The sequence below is a fragment of the Acanthisitta chloris genome, unplaced genomic scaffold, assembly GCF_000695815.1.
Source record: "Acanthisitta chloris isolate BGI_N310 unplaced genomic scaffold, ASM69581v1 scaffold43241, whole genome shotgun sequence".
NCBI lineage: Eukaryota > Metazoa > Chordata > Aves > Passeriformes > Acanthisittidae > Acanthisitta > Acanthisitta chloris.
The window spans coordinates 5,431-31,770 of record NW_008655130.1 but is presented as its reverse complement, the minus strand read 5'-3'; the positions used below and the strand labels follow the sequence as shown (position 1 = coordinate 31,770).

Below are 26,340 nucleotides of genomic sequence, written 5' to 3'. Positions count from 1 at the left end.
GAACAGTAAAGACAGTACAACAAAGAGATTGTACAGTCTCCCTGCGTGGAGGTGTTCAAGGCCAGAGTGGATAAAGCCCTAAGCAACCTTATTTGACCTCATAGCTGAGCGTTCTTTTAGAAGGCGGTTGGCTAAGAGTCTTCCTGAGATCCCTTCTGACCTGATTTATCCTATGATCCTACGTGCTTGCCTTTGTTACACTGAGTGTGTGGAGTGTGGTATAGAACGTCCTGGTTTTGCCCCTTTTGTCTGCTGAATGCCCTTTTTTAGTGCAGTATAGAGAACTGCTGGTGGTTCTTCTACCTGAGGATAAGCTTTAGATCTTGATCATGCTTTTTGATTTTTCTCTTCAGAATAATCTGTAACTGGGTAGAGCAGCAGATAGTGTAGTATATAGCATAATGTTACCCATAGTGCTACATTAAAATGGTAAATCTCTGTATGTGATGTGTACTCATGTGTTTAATATGATTACTTTGGATAGTCTTTTACTTAATGTTTTGCTAAGCCACCACCATTTTGTTAACTGTTTACTAACATAGGATATTCATGCTATGCTTGTTTTGATTTTTTTTTCCCTTTGTTTAGACATGTTTATTAAACTTCTAGTTATAAGAGTCCAAACCAGATATAGCTCTGGTCTTTTCTTCTTTCCTTGTAGTTCGTTGTTGGGTTTTGTTGTGTTTTTTGGTTGTTTGTTTGGGGTTGTTTTAAACTCAGTATGGTTTGAAAGAGCAGTTTTATTTTGGAAATGCATTGATTTGTGCCACCTTGTATTGAATTGACTATCTGAAGCTTCATTCTGTTTATGACCTGTAGAGCTGTCCATGTTTAATGTTTATATGTACTGGTTAGTTTTTAGCATGCTGAATCTAATTTCAACATGTTGATTAATGTTTGAACAGCAATAGATGACTTTTCCCAAGGAGACTCAATAAGGTGAGACTTAAAAAATATCTAAGACTTGCCTGAGGAATGATTTGAGAGACACAGTACTCATTTTGCTTTGCTTTTAAAGAAGCTCTGAGAAAGAGGAGAGTGATGACAGTTGGCATACCTCTGAGGAAGAAGAACTCGATTTTACCCCCAAGGTATGGTGCATTTACAGGAAAAATGTCCTCTAAAAATAAGGAACTAAAAGGCAAGCTTTCTTCAGGACTGGCAGAAACTGCAGTTCCAGCCAATATTGTTTTCTCCTTAGACACAGTCTCTGGCCTGCCAGCCTATCTTCTGCTGTAAGTTGTTTCTAAAAGACCTCTAGCTGCGGAACAGCATGCAGCAGATTTGTAGTTTGGAGCAAAAGAGCAGTAGGTGACAAAATAAACAGCCACGTAGTTTTATTTGTTCTTGTTCATTTGAGTCAGATTTTCAGATCCTAAAAGCTTGTAAGTTACTATTATAACCTGTTCTGTCCTTCTCCAAACATTTGTTATTACTTCCTGAAAATTTGGTGATATAATATAACTAAGGAAATAAGGACATTTATTTATCAAGATCTATGGAAATCCTTCATCACCTAGTTCTCCTTTCCTCCTCCTCAGGTTCCTCAAGAGTGCTTAATGAATGAATGAGTTACTCAAATGGGTCGTCTTTTTTCTTCTTTTAAGATGGCATTCTGTTTGCATGTGATCTCACACTGCATGTTTTCCCTCTTTTTTGAATGCTCAGGATAGTATTCTTTTTGTCAGTTATAAGCTCTGATGCTTTCTATTTTTACTAATGATCTGAAGAATTATCAGCTGATAATGTCTGGAGCATCTGTTCTGTTACACTAGGATTCTGCAATGGTGAGGAACCTGAGTGTGGTAGTTCAACCCACTCTAATGCTAGAGACGCAAGCATGTTTAGTTTTAACATGATTTCATTTTCTTGCACTGATTTAAATAAAAGTTACGCATTTTTTCTGGCATGATTTTGAAATTTACGGATATTTTGGTAAGGGTAATTGCAGGGACTAATCTATGCATTAGGGCTTGGGATCTTAACGGTTACTTGCATTGTGCACATTTCCAAGTAAGCATCCTTAAACTGCAGTCTTAAATATGGTGGAATTTTACTTAAGTATTGCAAATATCAGAAACAGATTTTTAGAACTGTTATGCATGTCATCATAGTTTTGGAAACAATTTGCAGAAGGGTCCCTGCACGGTGTGAAATACTCACTCAAGTGCTTGTGTGAGGAGTGTGTAGTTACAAGTATAGGATAAAGAGCCAGCACTATCATAAGGACAGTCTGATTGAATTTACTGTTCAAGATTTGACTTGAACAAAAAGATTTGTTGTTGTTACTGTTAAAAAAAATTTCATAAATAAATCTTTGTTTCCAGAAGCTGCAGAAGCCAAACTTGACACTGTTAATGAATGCTTCCCAGCAGTTCAGGAAGAACAGTAAGCTATTTGAAAAAGGTTGCATGATATACTGATATATATAAAAGTGAACTTGCAAAGTAGGTTTTGGGGTGGTGGGGATGTTGCTACAATAAATGATAAAAGTAGCGTTTTGAAAACACAGCACTTAATAAATCAGAATAAAATAAGTCATTAAAACATTAAGATGAAGATATTAATCCCCTCTTAAGTCTTTTTCTCTTATACAAGTCCATCCTCCATCCTGCCCATCCCTTACCTGTCTCCTTTACCAGACATTCCCAGATGGCTCCTCTCCTGTGCATTAATCAGATAAACATGCCTGTTGTGTTTACATAACTCCTTCTGTTCACATCTATTTTCTGTTTTCTTGTGCTTTAAGATGATGGTGATGGTACTAGAATTGAAACTCCTAAGTCACCAAAAAAAAGTCTCAAAGAAAGAATCCCATCAGATGCAAACAAAGGGGACAGTGAAGAATTGTTTAATCAAGATGTCTCAGCTGCAAGCAACCTGGAGGAGGAAGAATCAGAGGAGGAGGAGGAGGAAGAGGAAGAAGATGATGATGATGAAAATGACAATGGAGATGGTGATGAAGATTATTTGAAACTCCTAAGTCACCAAAAAAAAGTCTCAAAGAAAGAATCCCATCAGATGCAAACAAAGGGGACAGTGAAGAATTGTTTAATCAAGATGTCTCAGCTGCAAGCAACCTGGAGGAGGAAGAATCAGAGGAGGAGGAGGAGGAAGAGGAAGAAGATGATGATGATGAAAATGACAATGGAGATGGTGATGAAGATTATGAGGAGGAAGAGGGAAGAGGAGGTGATGATGATGAAAATGACAATGGAGATGGTGATGAAGATTATGAGGAGGAAGAGGAGGAGGAAGAGGAGGATGATGAAGATTTTATTCAAGATGAAAAGGAGGAGGAAGAGTTGGAAGATGAAGGAACTCAGTCTAATGAAATACTGGAAGAGGAGCAGGGGAAGAAAATGGAATCTAAAGGAGAAATTAATCAGAAATCAGAGTATTTTAGTAATGCTAATTATAAAGGGGAAGCTCGGTGTAGAACTGGAGATGTCTGTGATGATGATAATATGAGTAAAGAACTTGATGAAAAGGTGGAGAAATCTGTTGATACTCCTGTGTCTTTCATAGCTGGATGTTACAAAAGGCTGCAAGAAAATACAGCAGCAGTGTCTCCAAAGATCATGAATAATGAAGTGTCTTGCAAGACAGTGCCAAAACAAGCTGTCTTTCCGAATCCAAATAATCTGCAAGATATGCAAGAAAGCTGGAACAGGAAAAGTATGATTCAAGAGAAGTATCACAGAAATGGTGATTCCAGTTTTGCAGACTCTGAAATGACAGGCTGGAAGAAAGAGGTACCTCAACCTGTCTCAGATAGTTGTGGTCTTCAGGAGAAAAAGCCAAGCTTCAGTGATAGCTCTGAAAGTGGTAATAATTCTTGGTTAGTAACAAAAACCCCAGGACTTGAAAGTGAAAGGCCAACCTCTGTTGTTCTTGAACCTGTGGATGATGAAGATACTGAAGAAGAGCAATATGAGGGAATAGATAATAAAGTCTGTGAACCGCTGGAACAAGAAAGTGAAAACTTGAGGTTAAATAGGCATGAAGAAAATTTGAGAGCAATATTTCATTTGAGCACCAATGTAAGTATATATGAATGAGTCAATCACAAGGCTATTTTCTAAGGATAGTATAGGTAAGAAACAAATGGTAAACTGGATTTCTGTTAATACTTATTCTTCGCATGTATCCATCTTTTGACCATCTATTTTTAATGTTAGATAATGTCTTACTCCTAGCCAAAATAGTTCCTTTGCTGTAATAATACAGTTTTGAGGGAGAAAGAATAGGCAGTAGACTTTTCCCGGTATCAGTTAGAATTTTCTTAGTTCTGTGTACAGTTTTTATCTGGGAAAATTTACTGCCATTTAGGAAAATTCGTGGTGGGATGGGTGAAAGTGAGGTAACAAATTTGTGTAAGACTGAGAGCAGGAAGCTAATGATTTTCCTTCGAGCCAAGTAGGGCTAAAGGAGGAATATGTTCCAGAATGATGTAACTTAAATGAAGCTAGAGTTAACTGACATGAGGAAATGCTTATGAAGGAGTGGCAAAGATGATGCATGTTTCTCTTCTTTTTACCTGTTTTGGTTGATCTCTTTTAGGAAGAATCACCTGAACCAGAAGGAGAGGTTGAGGAGCAGGAAAAGGAGGACATTGTTGAAAAGCTACAAACTACAGTTGTTGAGGATGTGAAAAATTCTGTTTGTAGTGATAACCATGAAGTCCACAATGCTTCAAAAGATAGCTCTGGTGAGAGAAATGAGTTAGTAAAATTCTTCCCAGGTCTTTCTCTACAAATTTTAATACATAGAAAATTAAGAAAATGGTGATTGACTTCTGAGCTAGAAAAATTTCCCTTGCCCATGAATCCTAGTGGGCACTGGCAGAGAAGGAAAGCAGCTCTTGTTCCTTTTCTTTCTTCCTTGAAGAACTGAAAGTGTAGCATTGTATTCCAAGCTATATGAAGCAAGTGCCATTCTTATTTTGTTGCTATATTCTCCTTGAAGTGATCTGAACAAAAGCACAGATGAAAGAGAAGGAAGGACTAGAATGTCTTGGGTATGACAGTAGTATTCCCTTTTCAGGCCTGTACTGTCAGACTGAAAAGCTGTGATTGCTCTTGACTGAAGCCTGGGGAAGATTTGAGGCAAGCTGAGAGAAAGCTGTTCTCTTCCAGTGCCTCATCTTGTCCAGTTATAAAATGTAGAAGGTCTCCCTAGTGCCACTCTTCTGTCTGCTTACAAACATTGTCAGCCTGGTCAGATCTGAGCACTTTATCACCTGAGGTCTGAGAGCAGGAGGAGAAGGCACCATTCCCATTGTCTGTCTCCAGAGAGTAGCCTGGTTTGGTAGATGTTACGAGGGCATGTGTAGCTGCTGATCAAATGCTACACAGGGGACCTGCTTGGCAGAACCTGCTGTATTCAGGTGTTGTGCCTACATGTGCTCATCTCTCTGTATGTATTTTACCATAAGCATGCATTTGGCATAGTGTAGTAGTCAGAGTCCAGGCTGGAACCAGCAGTTGCCTCATCTAGGGTGGATGCCCTTCATGGGTCCCCAGCTCCTTCCCCCTTCTTTGTTTGTATGCATCCACACAACTGAATCCTGAATCAGTTTTACCTAATGGAGTTGCTTAAAACAGAAACAAGATAGTATAATCTGGCCAAGAACCCACTGAGACTGAACCTTAGAATTGTCTGGTAGTGAAGAGGTTTGAATTTTAACCTCCTGAGATAGAAATGGCTTTTGTTTGGGTAACTATTTGAGCTGTGAGCCTCTCCTTTGTTTTAAAATGGCAATGCTTAGGTGTTTAGTGTCTGGGAAGGTGTAGGGTGACAGCTGTGTCAATGGAGATCTTTCCTGGTAGCACTACAAAAGGAGCATTATTTATTGGTGATTTCAGTGATGTTTGTGTGAGGATGTTTTGGATAGTTTTTCTGTGATACCTCCTGTACAGTGGGAAGTGATAGTAAATGCCAGATACTGGAGCTGTAAACTGGAGAGAGGTGACTTAAACTCTGTATACAACAGGAGTGCAGCATGCTGGACTCTCTTCCTGAGTGTTACCCAAACATGGGTTGGATATTGTCTGTATCTGTGGTGCATAGCCATCTTCTGCTGGAAAGGAAACTAAAGGAGGTCACGATGTAAAGGAAATAATATGATGTGTCTGAATGTGAAGAAACCCTTGGATAAAACTCTCTGCTTTGTTTGTCCCTGGCAATAGAACCTGCATCTTTTGGGTGCAGGGCTTGACTGATGGAAAGAAGCAGAGTGAAGTATAAACACTCAAGCATCACACTTCTTACCTTGCTTGTAGGTGCCCTGCCAGCAGTGGGAACAGAGCAAGAGGAAGATACTGAATCTCCCTGGGATTCTGAGGTACTTAGTATGAAGGACATGAGGGTTACCACTGCAGGAGGTAGGAATAAGATCCAGAAGCACTTGAGAGCTTGCTGTGCCCTACTGTTGATAGGACTTACTTCTTCTTTTGCTGCTTCTGCCATATGTTTGTAACTGGTGGCCCTTTAAATACTTCTGCTGTAGACCAGCTGTTCATTTAGGATTGGGATGAAGTGAGGTCAAGCTAATGGTTTGGGTCTCATAGCAACTGGCCTTTGAGTTTGGTTTCTAGTATAGTATTGAAGCAGTGAAGTTCCTTGCTGCGTAAAATACTCTGATCTTTTCACAGAGGCTGGCAGGAGTGCTATACAGTGGCACTATACACTGTATGGCAGGAGTTGCCATACAGTGCTATTCTTCTGACCTGATCAGCAGATGCCCTTGGGGGTCTACAACCTAGATGGTTGACTGCTTCTGAATAGATCCTCTCTGTTGGGAAAGGTGAAGGTTCCGCACAGGGAAGCAAGCGGCCAACTCCGTGTGGGTGATACAGCAAGCTCCAAATTTATTGTCCGACAGGCTCTTTTTTTATACAATACAGGACAGGCATATAACTATAAATCATTTATAATTGGCTAAGCTCTAGAGATAGCATTCAGGTACTCTCCCTACTTGCAGCTGCAGCTGTGAGGATTATCTCTTGCTTTCCCAGGCTTGGGTGCATTCCTAGCTGTTTGTCTCGAACTTGTTTGTCTCACCCTCAAGGACGACTTACCCCTGCCATCTGCCATGTTGAGTTACTCCCTATCTATATATAAGTTACTATCTCCAGAGCCTTGCTTGTACACTGCATTCCCAGGTGCGTTCCCAGGACTGTGTCCTTGCTCTTTTTAGCTTTCCCCAGGTGCATACCCAGGATCATGTCCCGCCATTCTCCAACACCTCTCTACCTTTTGTAGACGTACTTTGGCCCTTTTTGAACATCATGTTCAACGGAGACACAACACGTGCTGGTCGTGTTTGCCTTTTTAGTTCTTTCTCTCTGTGGTAGTGAGCAGGGTCTGTAGCTAACACCCTCTGCCTTTTGTTTGTGAGGAAAAATGAGCTCTTCCCATCCCCTTCATAAAAATACAAGACTAAAATGTTGCTATTTTTACAGTAGCTGTAAGCTTTGCCTTGCTAGTCTTTGATAACCCGAATGGCCTTTGCAACTGGGAGTAGCACTGTGTTCACTCACCACTGCAGGGTACATGCCTTGGAGATGTCAACACAAGCTTGAACATCAGGTGCAAGTTCAGTGCAAATGTTGGATCACTGCAGACCTGCAGCTATTAGTTCACAACCTGCATCTTGAGTTACCACATTAATTCTCTTTTGTGACTATCCAGTTTATTAAGGTTTGTCAGCATGACAGAATAGTTTAGACAAGTTGTGAAGCTTTTGCGCAAGATCTGAAAACACACACAACTTCTGTGATTTGCCAGTGTACTATGTCTTGATGTATCCTTTCCAAGGGCTTTGTAAAAGGTTTTTGTATCTCTAATATACTTGATACCATGCTACACAAGTTGGCTTAGCAGGAGCTTTTTGCCTAGAAATGAGTTGAAAATGCATTTGTACCAATTCTTACTCATGTGTTCTAGGTTGCACAGGAGGATTCTGAAAGTCCAACAAAAGTATCACCTGGTGTGTTACTCCCATCTGTAGAGAGACGTGGAGCATGCTCACAGACTGCTGCAGGGGAACATGACAGTGGTAACTTCCTGCTGGGCTAATGTTTGTCTGTTAGCATTTAGAGGCTAAAGTGAACTTTTATCATCATCTGGTAGAAATGTTGTCATGACGTGGGCGTGAGCTATACCAATGAAGTGCTTACTATTTGTTAATTAACACCAGTTATCACAGCACTTGCTGGCCAGTTTGTAAAGGAAGTTGTTTGCATTATGTGTTTTCTTTGGACATGTCTGTAATTTTTTTTGAGTCATGTTCTTGTTGCATAGTGATGAAAGTGTGTGTGGTTTAGGACTGACCTTTCTGAGCATTTAACATTCTTGGATAATGCCATGGAAAACAGCTATCATCTGGCTAAGCTTTTTTTTCCCCCAGCTTAATTTTTGGGAGTTTTTTGTTGTGATTTGCCTAGGAGATAGAATGGCACTAAAAGGTTGGGTTTTGTCAGTGAGGATTTCTGCCTGTAGTTTGTAACACTGCCTCTTGAGCATCTTGAGCAAAACTTCACAAGCCCAAAGAAGGCTGAAATGTAGTTGCTAAGTATTTGTCATGGAAGAATGCTTTGTATGATTCTACTAAAACAAGTTTAAGATCAGTGTGAAAAGAGCGTAAAAGGTGATTGTGATAACCTTTCTAAAGTCCTTCCATACCACTAGACCTCCAGGTTTAGTGAAATCAAATACTATTTGTTTTTTAATGTTGGTTTGGCTTTTTTTTAAATATTAAAAAATTTTGTCCTGAAGCCATTGTTAGTAACATTTCATATACTTATTTTGTAAGAGGACTCAAATTGTAAGATAACTAAAGGGTCTGAGAAATACAGGGAGGGCAATAGATTGTGTGGGTTTGGAAATTATTTCATGTCAGCAGAAATTAAAGAAAAATAATTATCTGGAACGATGCTATAAAGGCAGATTGAAACCAAACATGTTTCAGTTGTTCCTTTGCAAGCTAAACCAGAACAATCTGATGAGGACTACTTTGATTTTACCTTGTTGTGTGTGTGAGGTTTCTGTGTCTGCATACATGCTTTCTCAGTCCCATCAATGCAAAGGAAAATACTACTCAGCATTAAGCACTGGTAGAATAATCACAGTCATAGTGCTGCTGAACTGTTTTATGATCATTCATTGCAGCAGACCAGCTTGGACTTTTGAAGTAATCCTTTTAGAAAGGAGCATTCAGCTCCTCAAAGGGTCCAAATATTTTGATCTTGTTCTGGTAATAAGCATGACCTTATTGCTTTACATAAATTGTCCTAGTTCTGTGATAATTACTTTTAAATCCAAGGTGCATGATAGGAAGTACGCATTGTGCATTTTTATACTAATACAAATGCTGCATGATGAGGTAACTTGTATGTTGGGTGTTGTACTCTTGATGAAGTAATGTTAGTGACTAATACTTAGTTGTTGAAATTGCTGCTGTTGAATAGAGTAAAAGATACCTGCAATGAAATAAAATAATGTTTCCCAAACCATTTTTCACATACAGGCTTTTTGGAGAAATCCAGCAATTCACAGGTAAGTATTAGTTTATGTCAGACTGACTACTTCTTCTGCTCATTACACAGAATGTAGTTATTTTGAATTTGTTGTTTTATCATTTAATTTTCTCTCATAGCTGAAGGCTCCCAAATCTGCTTTGGAGACGAATGAAACCTCTCCTAAAAATAGGCAGCAGAAATCAGGTAATGTTCACTTCCAAGTTTAGCTGAAGCTTAGCTGGGTTTAGCTTCATAATCTTTTAGGACTATTTAATAAGGCATCTGATTTGTGTTTGCAGATCTGTTGCAGGAATTTGATTTAGAAGATGCTGAGGATATTGAAGGTATTCATAACAGTCTCTTTGTAATGTTCTTTTATGGACAAGCACATTATGCTTGCAAATTTTTTCCTAATATTAAATTAATGGTCCTAGCAAGGTGTTCTGGAAGCAGAAGGTCTGTTCATGTGTTTACTCCCTCCTGTAATCTGTCATTCACCCCTAAATACCCTTCCATGATGTAGGCTTCCTCCAGCACATGTGTTGTCATCTCCTCTTTTCAGGAAAGTTTGCTTTCCTTCAATTTGCGTAGTATGTTTTCATGTTATAAGCACAGAAGGGAAAGGCTGCCTTTCCATGGCTCATTTCATGTCAGCTAGTTTTCCTGTGTGTCTTTAATCATTTGTGTCATGTTATTTTTTACCCATATGTCATCCTGAAGATCAGGTATTAAAAGGTACATGTGAAAATTTCTTTCAAATGTTTTTGTTTGGATGGGAGTTTAAGCAATTTAAATTGCTTCAGAAAGCATCACAATTCCTGCAGCACAAATATTTATATCTATAAGAGGCTTAAATTATATAACAGACAAGTTTATTTAATAAATCTGGAAAACAGGTACAGTATCTTGTGCAACTAAATGTTGAACAAGATGAAATTTCCCATTCTCTTTAATTTGTTATTGACTCTTACTAATAACTTCTGAAAGTCTGTTTTTAGGTCAAAATTGAGTAGTGGTGTTCTGGTGTTTAAAGTATAGAAGAGTATCTGCTTTGCACCATAATCTGCAAGAAGCCATTCTGGCAGACAATTTATGAGGAGGGAAATCTCAAAAGACATAGGAGAGGTAAAAGCTAATTGGAAAGAACACTCAGTCATATTTGGATGCCAGCTAGAGAACAGGCAGAGTAAAAGGTGGGGGATTTGCATCTTTTGTATGCACAGTGATTTATCCATTTTATCCATTAATAAAAAGGCATGCTGGTAACAAATGACTGGCAAAAATAGTAGTTAATTTGCTTTGTGAAATATTTTTTTTAATCCTTTTTTTTAATGTCAGGCTCTTCAGAATCTTCACACTAGTGTTCTGCCATTGTTTTATCTAAAAATTTCTTCTGCACACTCTGAACTGAGAATGTGAACTGCATGTTTAGAAGGCCCGTACAAAATGCCAGGTGCTGTCAGGTCTGCTTTTATCCAGCTATCAGGCAGATACAGTCAACCAGGAAAGCTTTTTCAGTCTGTGTTGTGCAGTATTCTTCAACAAAGGTGTCACATAAAATTCTCAGGCTATCTTTCAAGCAAATCTGGTGCCCATATTACATGATGACAGTGATCACACATACCAGGTTGTATAGTAGGAAGCTGCATGCATGTTGCAGTTCATGACCCAAATAAACACTAATAAAGTGGAAATGGAGTAGGAGCAGTCCCATCTATCTGACAGATTGACCACCCCCTGCTGTACCTATGATGGGGAGGCACCTAGGAATAGCAGAAACTGGACATACCTTCTCTGTCTGAACTCTTCTTATTCCAGGAGAGACTGTTACCACCCAAGAGGCTTATGTGCAAATTACTAACATAGCTGTCTATGCCTAGTTCTACTCTCCTATGTTCTTTTTTTCATTTTGTTTTCTGAAAGGATGTTACAAAACAGTGTGATATCTGTGCAGGTACTTTTCTTGGATTTCATCAGGCTCCAGTGCTTCTGGCCTTTCCTTCTAGTTGGCACAGCCAGAACTGTATGCTCAGCAAGGGGGGTACTTGCTAGTTCCAGTTATCCATCTACTTCATATTCTAGTAAGAGGGACAAGGACCCATCTACAAAATCTATGCATAACTATTGGAGGAGAGAAGGATGTTCATCTCCAAATTCTAGATTTTATTTCTATAGAAGCCAAGTGTTCATTTATTCCAAGCATCTTGGTAGTCATAATTTATGAGAGTTTCTACCATACCTTCTATGGTGCTATCTGCAAATGTTCTTTGACCACCAGCACAACTGTTCTCTGTTCTTATTGTTGGTCAGAGCCTTAATCTGCACCAGCAAACAGTTTGGTATTGGGATATTGATAAGCATCTGTAAATTCTAAAGCTACTCTGCTGAAAAACAAGGGGAAAATGCCTGTGGTCCTTACAGAACATTATCCTTAGATAATAATTAATTATTGCTCTTATTATTGTCTTTAATATTTATCAGACTCTCTGAAATGCATCATAGTCATCGATAGATCGTCATAACAACCCTGTGAAATAATTGCTCTCAACCCACTAATGACTACTGTGTCTTGGGAAATGCCTTGTGGTGAAATGCCAAAAAAACAAATCTACAAAAAAATACTCTAGAAGATTGTACCCAGCAGTGATAGAGATGGGAGAAAATAGGTTGCTCCACACTGTGTGACTTGGGGAATTGACCTCTGAAGATTACACGACTGACTGAGGAGCTTGGGTTCCCAGTTCAGACATAAGGGTTGTAACTCTAAGCTTGTATCTAATGTAATCCCCTTCAAGAAATGAAAGCTTGCCAAAGGAGTTACCTAATACTGTGCCCTTTTGTATTTTTATGGTGTTACCTACCTGTTTTTTCTGTCTTGCTCACTCTTCTTGTAGCAATGCTCTGTAGGAATGAAACTTTTGAGTACGGAAAGGCAATTGCTTAGAAATCGTAGATTTATGGAACAGGAAAGGAGGTGCAGAGTGATTAAGGTGAAAAGGCTCCATCTGTTTTGAGATGTCACACTTGAACTGCTGGGACTTGTTTCTTTCTGAATGCTTGTTACTTCAAAGTGTTCAGTGTGCCTTCCACAAGAACAATGACAGTGTGTTGCTGCTTCTGAATTGTATCTGGGACTATCTGGAGTCCCAATTCTCAGGTGTAACAGTGATTCAATGAAGCCACTCCATAATGAGGAGCCCAGAGTGAGTGACTGCTTCTAAGAAGTTTGTGACCTATCCATATTACTTAGAAATTCTGAGAGAGGGAAGAGTGGAATCCTGTTTTCAGCAGTACGAGTGAAATGTTGAGATCATGGGTTGTTTCTCAACATTACACAAGTCTGTTAGTGTCCCATCCACATCTTCTGCAACAGATGAGGCAGCAGTTTGAAATACTAAGTCCAGATCCGTGTCTGGAGACAAATTTGTTTCATGCATAAAGTAAATCTCGGGCCTTAAAATATTTCTAAGCTGTGATTTATTTTTTTATCATGATTTTCTGTGCACAACACATAGAGAAATGAAAATTGCTGGAGGAATGTTACTATGGCACACAGTGTCAAAGAGAGAGACATTGAGATCATGCACCTTTATGAAACATGATTGGTTCATTTGTGACCATTGATAGTTATTTTCAGCAAATGTTCTTTATACCTTTCATTTATTGCCTTTATACATTAAAAGGTAAAATGCCCTGAAACAAAACACTTTACACAGATGCATCTTAAATTAGTATTATGGTAATTTTCTTTCCAGGAGGTCACAAATTTGAGGGGATGTGTTATTTTTGTGTTAAGCTTTTTCTCACAAATGTTTCAAGATGCACACGAGATGTAAATAAGTAATATTAGATCATGCCCTTTGTAAAAATGTGTGTTCTCACTGTAGGTGAGTACTCAGGATCTACCTTTCATATGTCATCATCAGCTGAAAAAGAAAATGTCAAGGATGCCATTGAAAACTATGAGATGTGGGTATGTAACACTAAATGTTGTGAATTTTATTATATGTTGAAGTAAACAAAACTTACCGGTCAGTGAATAGTTCTGAAGGGAGAGTCTTGTAGCTAAAGGTTATGTTACAGCCTGAAATCAAGGGGAATACATTCTTCTTATGGTGGGGAAAAATCCTTATAATTCTGTTGAATACTTTCTGTTAGACTACTTTGTTTCCAGCTGGTTTGTTTAGATTGTGTTCGGTATTTTTCCTTTTGTGCAGTGCTGAAAACCAGTGCAAATTCTTTTTTCCCTATGCAAAATGCCCGTTCAAGTAAAGAGGGAAATTTGTTGATACTGTGCTTATCTGTTTGATTAAGCATGCTTGGTCTTCCATTTGTAAGAGAATGATGAAACTAAAATAATTTGGGGAATGGTGAGGCTGAGATAGATGGTAGCTAGCTGAGTTGCTCCTTCCTTGTTTTGAAAGGAGGAATTTTTGCAGAGAGATTGGGTCCTGGCTAGCAAGAAAAGAGAATGAGGAGTTGTATGGTCTTATACCAACTGGACTAAGACTGCAGGCCCTGTTTAGAAGGCACTAGGAGGCATATGAGGAAGGAGCATGTTGGGAGGAGTGTGACACATGATGGAAGCAGTCAGCTGTTGAAGAACAGAGCATGGTGGCAGGGACAGGAGGAGACTGGGTGGGGTTAAGGCATGGTACAGTTTTCACACGAGTTTGGGTTCCTGATTTTTGGGATGAGGGAAGGAATGGAAAGGTTTCCTTAATAAATGTTTTTCTTTGGAGCTTAGAATGGAACTTTAAAATTTCTCCATCTTGGGTGAAGAAATAGGTTTAACTTCACCAGTTCTCCATGTGGTGGACAGTAAAATGCTTGTCATGGTCATTAACAGTGTGTTAGCTTAGCTGGCAGGGGACTGTAAAATGCCAGACAGTTGAGAACAATGGATGAAGGATGGTGAGAAAATGTTAGCAGTTACAAAGGAAAATGGTGTTAAAACAATAAAACATGAAAAAATAAATTGCTTTCTAACAAAAGCCACTAGTTAGAGTAAGCAGGCAGGGTAAAAGGTAAAAGCAGCCCTAATGTCCAGAAAAACTGTTCTCTCTAAAGTAAGTCCTATTATTAAGAAAAAAATTATTCAGTAAACCTGTGGTTTAGTATCCCTTGATTTATTTTTTTTTTATTATAAAAATTGCTGTCAAAATGTGTTGATTCTGTTATTTCTGTTATATAATAGGATGAGTTTGCAACAGAAATTACCTAGGTTATCTGTAACTTCCTTTTTCTTGGTAATCTTTTTGTCTGTACCTGTTTACTTAAGGATAAATATATTTTAGAAACTACCAACTTGATAGAAAAAACAGCAAATGAAAATCAGACTGACAGAGCAGAAAGTTCACATCAGGAAGCTGTAGCAGAAAATGAGGAATCGCACAGTGCTGTCAAGCAGTTAAATCTAAAACCTTGGGAAGAAAGATATGAAAGAATGTGGGTTGAAAATGAGAAAAGGGAATTGAAAACAAATTTTAAAAGCATTACAGCAAAGCTGAAGCAGTTGTTTGGTGAAATAAATGAAACTGAGAAAATGACTTCCCTTGTGGAAGAAATGCATGAAGATGGCTTTGGTGAAGCACTGAAGAATCACTGCATTATTTCATCTCATGTGACAGAATCAAGTAAAATGTTAGAAAGCAAATGTGAATTTGGAGATACATGTATGCTAGGTGGAAAAGTACCCAAAATGGAAATTGTAATTCCAAGTCTTAGTGTGCTTCCTGATGGAAATAGCTTAAATGCAAATGTGGAAGACACCTGGAGTACAGATGAAGAAGATGGCACAAACAATACAGATAACAGAAAGGTGTCTCTAGCAAAAGAAGAGGAAAAGAAAATGCCTACTATGGGAACAGAAGAGAATGATAATGGAAGTAGTAAAAATGCAGAGGAAGGTCCTGCTGACTCCCTGAGATACAGCTTCAAATCAAGTATTTTGAGTGACACTTCTAATATTCTTCCTAAAATAAGACCTGTTTCTACAAGTGGTGAAAATTCACTTTTTGTAAGAGAAAGGAAACTTGAAAAATATTCTGGATTTAATGATGATGTCTCCAGGAACTGCCTTATCAACAGTAATAAAATAGGAGAAACAGAAATTGAAAGTCTTTTTGAAAATGCTCAGCAATCATGTGGCATCCTGGAAAGGAATCTTGATGAAGAATTAAAACAAGATATGGAAAGATTTAAGAGTAAGGTAGGAATGCTGCAAATAGTATTCCTGGCTTTGGAGAAGGAGAAGGTACAGCTGCAAAAAGAGGTAGAAGTTCACCAGCTACTCCTTATTCTTTAGTCTTCTTCCATATCAATGGTCCTGTTCACTTCAGCTATTCATCATTAAGTGAAGATGCTTTGTGCAAATGGTTATTTTCTTCTACTGGAAATACAGGGTTTAGGAATAAAGAAAGCAGTGGAGAGTTGCCCTTTTCCCCTGTTTTGGAAAGCACAGAATGCATTATTGTTCCAGTTTAACAGTAGGTGGCACTCAGTTCCTGTGTCAGTAGTTATCCTTCATTGACATAAAAAGAAATGCACACAATTAAATCATTTCTGATTCTGAAACAAAGGATGAAAATAGCTTCTGAACAGGGTCTTGACTGATCTGTTCATTTGCTGTGATTTCTGCATGGTGTGTCTTCATTGCCCTTCACTAAAATTTCTGTTTGCCGTGAAACTATTTCTGCTTGTGGGATTGGAATCTTCCCCTGCCACCCCACCCACCCCCCATGAAGGAAGCAGTAGCCAAGCACACTTCCACTTGATTTTTATTTTATATTTTCTTCTGATTTTAACATCTAACATTGTGCCTTCACTTTTTTGTTTTGTTGTTCCTGGTTTAAGATACACTATTGTTTTCTTTCTGAGGACTATATTTCCATTATATCATAGAATCATGAGTGAATTTGAACTACTTTGAATGGCAGTACAGTTTGTGGTGTCATTTTGTGACAATACTTCTCTATATTAATTATTTATTTTTCATTTTACATTTTTTCAGCGGTAAACCATGAATTATTCAATCTTGGATACTGTGTTTCTCTTTTCTGGAAATACTGAGAAATATATGAAACTTAACTTTCTTTTTGTAGGTTGAGAAGGAAAAAAGCAAACAAAGAGGTTTCAAAATTCCGATGGCAAAACAGAATGATGTTGATAAATTAAACATACCACCAGGTAACATTACTAATCAGCAAACGAAAGAAAACCTTACTCTAAACAAGGATGAGTGTTTGAAAATGGAGAATGACAACATTAAAGACGAAAAAGACAAAAAATATTTTTCACCTGAGGAGAGGTCAGAATTGAACAAAATGCCAATGAAAGGGTAAGCTAAAGACATGACCTCTAATTCTTATTTATAGCATTGCCGAACTATATTTCAGGTTTTCTAATATTGTACTAGTTGAAGTAGTTTCCTTAGTGCTCAAAGCCATACTGAGTAGTCTACTGCTTCACGAGCATTTAAGAAAAATAGTATTTTTTTAGAAAATCTGAGATCATAATGAAGGTTCAAATGTGTTCCCTGCTTTAAAAATGAAAATAAAAAGAAAAAAGAGAAACCAAATTCCTGTGAGTTTCCATGTAGTATTTGTAATACTGAAGCAAAATGAATCTTCAAAACCCAAGTTGAAGACTGGGGAAGAAAACCCAGTTATTGTTGTAGGAAATGGCGATCCAGAAAAGCAAAGTAGGAACTTGGAGTTAACTTTGCCTTCTCCCTTTTGTAGGTGATTTTAAGTGATCTATATGCAGTTGGTGTTTTCATTGAGTTCAGCTGCTCTTTGTCAGGAAAAGGGAAAAGGTGATATTTTCAGGAGGGTCAGGTGTTTTTCTGTAATCCTAAGCAGGAGAGTTTTCCTGTCTGTCCCTGAAAGGAATCTCTGCACTTCATACTTCCTCTAATAGGGATATACTTCAGCTTACCTGAAGCTAGTCCAGGTTTGACATTTCCCCGTCTGTCCTAGGGGAAGGTTTTTTAAATATTTTTATATAGTCCATGATCTTTGGAGTCAAGTCTGTATTTTATAAGAGATACTTTTCATCTCAGTTGTTTCTGGACATCATCTTAAGTATATCTGTTTTGCAGAAATATTTTCTGTCAAGTTACTCAATTGTTGGTTTGGTTTTTTTCTTTTTGTTTTTTATAGTGAATTTTCCCTGAATGCCAAAGGTGCAAAGAAAAATAAAAGACAGACTTCAAAGCAGAAGGCTAATCAGCAGATGAGCTCTTCCAGTGGGAATAATTTTCAAGTACTGGATGATAGCACTTTCAGTGAAACTTCTCAAGATGAAGGAAGGTACAAATATAAGGAATGTTTTAAATAAAACTTTACTTAATGATAAAAATTGACCTGAAAGCTAGAAGTAATTTTTTTGAAAACCTGATGTTTACAGTGGTTCTTGTTCTTTCATATGACAATGCTACCTGATGCCTTCTGTGTTCCAAATCCCCTCTTTTTTTGCTGAGTGTTTTGAACATCTTAGCCAAATTCAGTATAAGGTCAATGTGCACAAATGCTGAATAATTACCTGAGTGTGTATGCATGTGTAAACATATGTATTTTATATTTTTTAAAAAAGTAGGAGAGAGACTTATAAAAGAGCAGAATTACTGTTTCATTGCAGACATCTTAGGCTGGGTTTTTTTCTTTTGGTTCTATTTTTTCCTCCAGTTGTATCTCCCTCTAACTTCTTGCCTACCTCAAACTTACTTGTATAGAAGGCAAAATGAGAAACAGAAGTTGTTGTTGTTTAGTTGTTGTTCAACAATAACTAAAACATTGGTGTGTTATCCACACTTCTAGTCAGAAATCTTAACACACGGCACTGTGTAGGCTGCTATGAAGAAAATTAACTCCATCCCAGCCAGCCTGAGTACGCTAAGAATCCAAAGTTATGGTTCTGTGACCTGTAAGAGGAGGAGTCTCAATACTGAAGAGAGCTAAACCTCTAGTATTAAACAGGGAATGCACATAACTCTTTATCTGTATATCTACATGTCTGTAGTTGTACGATTCCTGCCACTTTGAGTGAAGTGCAGGGAACAGTAATTTCAACTATTTGCTTAATATCATGTGGAAATAATAGTCTTCCAACAGGAATATTGATAGACAAATGTTTTTTTCAGTTTTCAATATCTTACAGAATTCTTGTATTAAATTTTAATTCCCTCTTGAGAGCAACTTTAAATGTTGTTCATAGTGTAATATAAACATTCTAGAACTGAAACACATTTTTGTTTTCCAGACCTGCAGAAAAAACAGGGACGGAAAAAAACAAGGTACTGTAAAATTACTTTCTTGATAAATAGTTTTATCAGCTTTTAATCAGTTAGATGGGATCAACCAGATGCACAAATTGCTGCCAGTATCCATCTTTATCATATTTGAGCCAAGTCTATGAGCTGTGAATGAGAGAATGAATTGTTCATTCATTTGTAAGGATGTGCAATACTACATAGTTGTATACAGAAATTATGGTCTTGTTTGTAGGTCAGCATGCAAATGGATGTAACGGATGACCTTGATTTAACTCATTCATCTGACACAACTTCAGAGGATGTTGAATTACCAACTTCCACTTACAAAGAGGCTATGTTGCTGTTAGAACAGCTTAGTGTGGATCATACAGGTTTGTTTTCAAGTCACTTTTCCTTTCCCTTTTAAATCATGGTTTCCTTTGTATGCACTCCTAGGTATTTTAGTTTTGTATTTCTGTCTAATATTTCTTTGTGGTTAGAGAACCCTCTGAATGAAATTGTATCACTTTCACCTGATATGTCTGCCTGTATTGTCAGCAAATATGCTGTACTTCATCATCAGTTCCCTGTCTAGTCAGAACTGAAGAAGCAGATTCTTGCAAAGTACAGTTGAGCTCCTTCTAATACATTCATTACTTGGGAAGACAAATACCATCACTTGAAACATATCCCTCTTCCTTCTTCCAGCCTTGGCTCTTCATGGGCCACAGGTCCTTAAGGAAATATCCACCTACTCTGGCACAAGGTCCTCCACACGCTGTACTGTGGATAGCATGGTCCTCTCCTGAGGCTGCATGGAAATCTTTCCTCTGGAGCACCTCTTCCTCCTTCATTGACCTGGGGGCTTAAAGGGCTGTTTTCCACATTTTTTCCCCCCTTTTCCTTTATGGTGGTTTTATTCTCTCCTAAATACATTTTTCCCTGAGGTGCCTTCAGCATGGCTGAGAGGCTCAACTGTGCCCTGCAGTGGGTCCACTGGAGCTGCCTCTGTACCCCTGGCCTCTTCTCACAGAGACCTCCTGACTACCTGCAGTCTTCCCACTACCAAAACCTTATTACCTACACCTAATTAAATAATTTACACATTGGAAAATATTTGTGCATATGTGCAGCTTTGTCTTTTTCTATCTCAAAATAGGTTCTGCTATTTTACTGAAAATTCAAAACATACTACTTAAATATGAACAAATAATAGAACGTGAAAAAAATCGGTATACAGCTGTCTGGAGAGAAGTAAGAAAATTGGAAAGTGAAAAGGAGGAGTCACAATTAATATCAGAAGAGACTCAAGATTTAAAATCCATACTGGCTCGCCAAGAAGTGGAATGGAAAAGTGATATCCAAAGCCTTAAGTATGTACCCTTGTGTTCTGGAACATGTTATCCTGTCAGTGTTAATGTGCGAGAAGATGCTTATGATACATGTGATGGGATGAGAAGTTTCAAGTCTTTTAAGTTTGGGGATTTTTAATTCCGTGGGCAAGTTATGCTATAAAGGACATAATGTCAGGGGGAAAAATACCTGGATATTAGCTCCGTCTAAAGTCTTCTGAATGCTATTTTTACAAGAGTTTGGTGGGAAAATGAGAGTTGTGAGAGGGGTTTGAGATGTGTATGTTTTGCGGCTTCTGTTGGTGTATTCTGTTAGGAATTCAAGTAACTCCACAGAGTGCAGCTCAGAAGAGAGCTTAGAGTGTTTGCTTACGTTTGCCTATTTTAAAGATCAAATTCAGGATTGCCACTTTCCCCATACTCCTGAGCTAGACTTGGATGGTGTGAGGTTTTTAACCACTGTTCATATCACTTCAAACAAGAGTAGCTAGCAGGCACCATAGGAAATTCAGCAAGAATAAATGTAAAGCCCAACTCTTGGCAAGAAAGGATGCCCTTATGCTGATGTCCCATGGTATAGCTTGGCCAGGGAGTTTGCTGACACAGCCTTGGTGATCTTTTCAGAGATCAAGCTGAAAGTGAGCCAGTATGAGCTGGCAGGTGAGAAGGCCAATGGCAGCAGTTCAGGAGATTGAAGGGAGCAATTATCCACCCGTACTCAGCACTTGCTGAACTGCATCTAGAGCTCTGGGTCCAATTTTTTTGCCTTCTGCTACAAGAGGAATCTTAATTAATATGTGCGAGTTAAACAGAGAGCTGGTCAGGGAGCAGAAACACCAGCCTCCTGAGAAGAGGCTGAGAGAACTGAACTCCTCAGAGTTGTGCCTCCTGGTATGTGGAAGAGTATTATGAGGAAGGCAAAGGCAGTCCCAGCTTTGCCTGGATTTGACTCCAGCAGTTTTTGTTGGTTTAAGCCCAGCTGGCAACTAAGCCCCACACAGCCTGTCTCTCACTTCCCCACCAGTGGACGGGGGAGAGACTCAGAAGAGTAAAAGTGAGAAAACTCATGGATTGGCACCAAGGCAGTTTAATAGAGAAAGCAAAATCTGCACACACAAGCAAAGCAAAACAAGGATTTGATTCACCATTTTCCATGGGCAAGACATGTTCAGACATCTTCAGGAAAGCAGGGATCCATCACACATGCCTTAGGAAGACAAACATCACTCTAAACACTGCCCACCCACCCCCCACTGCTTCCTCCTTCTGCCCACTGTATATACTGTGTATGATGTAAAATGGTTCAGAGTATCCCTTTGGTCAGTTGGGGGCAGCTGCCCCAGCTGTGCCTCCTCCCAACTTTTTGTGTACCCCCAGCCACCTCACTGTGGTAGGAAAAGCAGAAAAGGCCTTGGTGCTGTGCAAGTATTGTTCAGCAAAAACAAAGCCATCTCTGTCTTATCAACACTGTTTTCACAAATCCAAAACACAGTCCCATACCAGTTACTGTGAAAAAAAATTAGCTCTGCCCCAGCCAAGTCAGCACACAGTTTTTCAAAATTCTCAAATATCTATCAATTATGAGTAATTAATATTTTTGTTGTAAATCAAGTCTCCAAGTGATGTTAACTTTACACTTATAAAAGTTATGGGGTTTTTTTTGTGAAATACTGTAAAAATTATTTGTAAATCCTTGCAATATAAATCATCGAAATGCAAATGTTGCTGTCAGTCTTTTGAGTACTGCTGATACTTGTTTGGCAGAATTTCTAAAGTAGGTTTTCCATTACCAGTCTTTCCTTATATTAATGCTTTTTCCTGGTTGACTGTTGCAAGGATATGAGAAAAAATGCTCAAAATAATTATGAAACATAAAATTGCTTTTTTTGTTTGGGTACCACAGACACACCACAGACCATTTATTACAGTGTTGGTGCTTATTGCAGGTTGTTTTATTTAGTAAAGAAGTTGATATTCCCATAGAATTTCAATATAAATTAGCTTCAAAATTAAATTGCTGTTACTTCTCCAAGATGTAGATCCTGTTTTTAATCACATTAAACTTAAACCCTCTGCATTTCTAAATCTATTTTTGAACACTCACCTCATTCCTGTGGTTAGCAGTTGTTTTAGACTGAGAAAAGGCTTGTTAAAAAATTGTTGAGTCTGTCAGATGTGCTGCTTCATCAGTATTACTTCCAGTCACCGAATCCATAATATGTTAGCAATGCTCAGCATATTAAGAAAATGTGTATTAAACACATTTTATGTTGCTTTGATCTGATACGACAGCAAACTCCTTTTGAATGAAGTGTCTAATGTGAAGATGACTTGTTTTAAAATTATAGAGATGTGCATACTACTGTATATTTACGTACATGAGCTTACTTACAAATGATAAAAAGCTCAATGGTGTATTTCCATCTCTTTTAAAACTGATACCATAAGTAATGGAATGAAGTTAGAATTCTATAAAAGGTTTAAAATTATAGTAAAAATATAAAGTCTGAAAATATTTAACATTTTTATGGTTTGAGTTGTCTCCAAGTTCAGAACGTGGAATATCTGCTTTCTTATCAGTGCTTTCGTTTCTCACGTATTTTGTTAAATCTCAGATTTACTTTGAAACAAGAAGAGGAAAAGAGGCTCAGAGTAGAAACACTATATGAGCAAACAAGAGAAAAACTCAGAAGGAAAGAAGAACAGTATTGTAAGGAGATGGACCAGAAACAGCAACTTGAGTTACAATCAAGGAATTTAGAAATGGAGTTAATAACACTGAGAAAGCTCATGAAACAGGTATATTAAATAATGAGATAAACACTTGTCTTCGTATTTTCTCCTTTTTAATTGGCGTTGTATTTCCATATGCCTAAAGAAGAAGGTACTTTGTTTATCGAAGAGGCATTCAGTAAATATTGCCAGATTTTGAGAACATTTGGGTTCCAAGTAGTCTGTCCTTTTTGGATTTTTTTGTTTCTGTTTGTATTTCAGGCAAAGCCTAACTTTGAGTTATTTTTCTAAATTCCTACAAAGACATCTTGAATTACTTCTTTTTCAGAAGAAAATTAAAATTTATAGATGGATTATCATAACTGGGGGGAAGCAAAAATATTTGCAAGAATGAAAAGGAGAATGGGAAGATATTGCTAGCTCTGATTTATCTCAGGGTCTGAATAGTTTCACTGTATTACTATAGGTTGAAGAAGAGCGTGATGAAACAGAGAGACAGCTCTCTCAGGAAAGGAGTGCCAGAGCCCTGCAAGAAGGCATTTTGAACAACCACCTTTGGAGACAAAAGGAACTAGAAGAAGAGACAAGAAGAACTATAGGAAAAAGTTCAGATGTAAACAGATTATTTTTTTCTAATTAATTAAACTTCACTATGTTCATCTAAAGTCATAACAAATCTTACATAACTTTTTCTGCTTCTTGATGGATTTACTTACAGTTTACCAGTGTAACTTTACTGTGTAAATACCTCTTCTGTTTCCCCTTATGTCTCTAAAATTTCTGGAAAGTGGCATCAGTTCTGTGTACCTGAATTACATGTGCAAGTAGGAAACTAACAGAAAACACTATTTATGCCATTTCTATAACTATATTTTCATTTCACAGACATTTTATCATCACTTTTTAAGGTTTCTAGCAGTGAAACTACCTACATCTGGGTTGACCAGGAAGAAAGTTGTTTGGCATTCACTCATTACTTGGGTTTTTTTGCTCATTTCCTTATCAAGCATAGTTACCTGAAATATGCCTTTCTTTTCTACCTCCACATAGTAAAATTTTATGAAGGAAGATCAGCAGTGAATCAAACTCTTTGTGATAGTCAGAATTAATTGAAGGAGAAGAAGCAATCATGAACACTATTAAAAAGAAATCTTGAAAAGAGTTTACTGAATTTACTAAGAATGTGCAGTTCTTGTAGGAATTACTTGTTCTTGGCTGTGTTGCCCAATAAATACAGGGTGAATATGTTTATGTGGGGAAAAAGTTACATAATAAACAGGCAATATGCAAGATTCTTGCGTTCCAGGGATGATTCTGTTGCATAGGTAACTTTCAGTAATACTAAAGAAAAAGTGTTAAGACATTTAAGAAGGAAAACACCATTTTTAGCCTTGTTTTCCTAGGTTTTTTTTTCTCAGATAAATTAACCTTAAAGGGATTATTTTAAAAGCATGTACACACAAGAAAGCACTATCATTTTAAAAGCTTGATACCTGAGGTATTTAAAATAATTTTATTATTTAGTTGCCAGTTTAAGAGGGGGGGAAAAAAGGCATTGTATATTTGGGATGTTTGTTTATGGGTATGTTACGCTTTCATTCTATGCAGGCTACTCTGTGCTCATCTTGCATCTCATCTTTGAAGTCATGCTTCAGTATTAGAAATGTTAAAATTCAGTTTAAGTGTTTTTGTAGATTCATTTCACAACTATTTATTCATGTTCCCTGTCATTCAGGAATCTGACACTGAGAGAGAAAAGGATCTGTTGTATAAAAATCAGTTACTGCAAGATGAGATTGCTAAGCTAAGACTAGAACTTGATCAAATAAGACTTAGGCATCAGGAAGAAGAAGGAAAATATTTAGAGGAAAATGAGACCTTGAAAGAAAAAAATGAAGATCTCAAAAAGGAACTTAAACTGAATGAGGAAGCTTTAACACAAACAGTTTTTCAGTACAATGGACAGCTGAATTTACTAAAGACAGAGTCTGCGATGCTAACTTCCAAACTTGAGCAGACAAAAGAAAGCAAAGACAGACTCGAGACAGAAATCGAATCGTTTCGTTCACGTCTGATCACTACTGTTCAAGAACTTGAACGTCATCAGTCATCACACAGTGATGTTGAACGAACATTTCAGAGAGAACGTGATGAATGGCTTCGCTTGCAAGACAAGCTACATCATGACCTCTCTGATGTGCGAGAAACCAACAAGAGCTTGTCTCAGCAGCTGAGTAAAGCTGAAAGCAAAGCTAATAGTCTACAAAATGAGCTTCACCACTTGAAACAAACGCTCAGAGAAAAAACATTGCATTTAGAAATGACACAAAAAGAATTAGGTCAAGCCCAGTGTCAGGCAAAGGAATACGATCATGCTCGACAACTTGAGAAAGATCAAGTAAGCAAACTTATAATAAAGCAGGAATCCATGCAGGAGCGATTAGCCCAGCTCCAGAGTGAAAACCTTCTGCTACGTCAGCAACTGGAAGACTTGCAGAACAAGGGGATCATCAAAGAAAAAGTAGTGAATGATGTGCAGGATCGGTTTAATGATATTTTCAACAAACTTAGAGCTGATACTGAAAAGCAAGTTTACCTAGTGGAAGAGAGAAACAAGGAATTAAATGCCAAGTGTACCGATTTAAGAGAGCAAGTCTTCAAGTATGAGGCGGACAAAATAGAGAGAGAGGTAAAATACAGATTTTAAAAGAATAATTTAAAGTTTGTTAATTCTTGAAATTATTATGTGTTTCTACAGTGTCCCAGGTATAAGCTATATGCATGGGACCAGATAATGCAGATTCTTCTTTAGCAATTTTTTCATCTCTTTTCCTTAGTCCATTTTTTTCCCTATAGAATGGTTTTATGTATTTGATGGTTTTTATAAGTACTGTACTGATGACACAAATAGAGTAGTATAATGGAAGAGCCAACCAATATGTGAAGGTTGAGAAATGAAGATGCAGACAAGTGAAGTGATATGGGATAGATTTATATTGAGTTCCTACAAAGGAAAGAATCATTTCTCTGTAAGTTGCTCTCAAAAATTAAGAGTATTGTAGTGTCCAGGTGTTAATTTATGTATGTTTTAAGGGTTCTAAGGGAGTCTGCCTGGAGAATGCATTATTATATGTGTTCCTCAGAGCTGGTAGTGTCTTGTCTACTGATAGAGTATTCTACCAATTCCAGGTAGAGCAGTGATTTAAAAGTTGCCTTACCCATTTTGTTGAATCTTCCTTTACTTGCTGGAAAACAGGAACTAATCACATTCAGTATTTAGACACACAAGTGTAAGGTTTGTCTCTCTTGTAAATTTAAATCTAGACTCTTTGAGTGAGGTAAATATCTATGTGTATCACATAACTGCCTTATTATTCATTTGTGAGTCACTTTAAGATGTGTGTAGGGAGAGAACTCCAGCCATACTGTCATTTTAATCTCTGAATTACTGCGTATTCTTGCTATCAAAATAGCAGAT

General features: G+C 37.7%; 1 protein-coding gene across 1 annotated transcript in view; it reads left to right on the top strand.

Moving 5' to 3' along the window:
• Nucleotides 1-905: 905 nt before the first annotated feature.
• The window catches only part of LOC103810857 (ankyrin repeat domain-containing protein 26-like), a gene marked incomplete at both ends in the record, with an annotated part of 30,862 nt that continues 5,427 nt past the window's right edge, over nucleotides 906-26,340 (top strand). Inside the window, 21 exons of the mRNA XM_009083781.1 lie at nucleotides 906-939; nucleotides 1,019-1,091; nucleotides 2,328-2,388; nucleotides 2,750-2,956; nucleotides 3,220-4,043; nucleotides 4,564-4,744; nucleotides 6,297-6,346; nucleotides 7,960-8,062; nucleotides 9,533-9,561; nucleotides 9,662-9,728; nucleotides 9,824-9,868; nucleotides 13,412-13,497; nucleotides 14,806-15,798; nucleotides 16,628-16,863; nucleotides 17,687-17,836; nucleotides 18,786-18,819; nucleotides 19,031-19,169; nucleotides 19,937-20,150; nucleotides 22,745-22,928; nucleotides 23,329-23,475; nucleotides 24,598-25,551. Of these exons, the coding sequence (XP_009082029.1) occupies nucleotides 906-939; nucleotides 1,019-1,091; nucleotides 2,328-2,388; nucleotides 2,750-2,956; nucleotides 3,220-4,043; nucleotides 4,564-4,744; nucleotides 6,297-6,346; nucleotides 7,960-8,062; nucleotides 9,533-9,561; nucleotides 9,662-9,728; nucleotides 9,824-9,868; nucleotides 13,412-13,497; nucleotides 14,806-15,798; nucleotides 16,628-16,863; nucleotides 17,687-17,836; nucleotides 18,786-18,819; nucleotides 19,031-19,169; nucleotides 19,937-20,150; nucleotides 22,745-22,928; nucleotides 23,329-23,475; nucleotides 24,598-25,551 (4,811 nt within the window). The remainder of the gene's footprint in view (nucleotides 940-1,018; nucleotides 1,092-2,327; nucleotides 2,389-2,749; nucleotides 2,957-3,219; nucleotides 4,044-4,563; nucleotides 4,745-6,296; nucleotides 6,347-7,959; nucleotides 8,063-9,532; nucleotides 9,562-9,661; nucleotides 9,729-9,823; nucleotides 9,869-13,411; nucleotides 13,498-14,805; nucleotides 15,799-16,627; nucleotides 16,864-17,686; nucleotides 17,837-18,785; nucleotides 18,820-19,030; nucleotides 19,170-19,936; nucleotides 20,151-22,744; nucleotides 22,929-23,328; nucleotides 23,476-24,597; nucleotides 25,552-26,340) is intronic.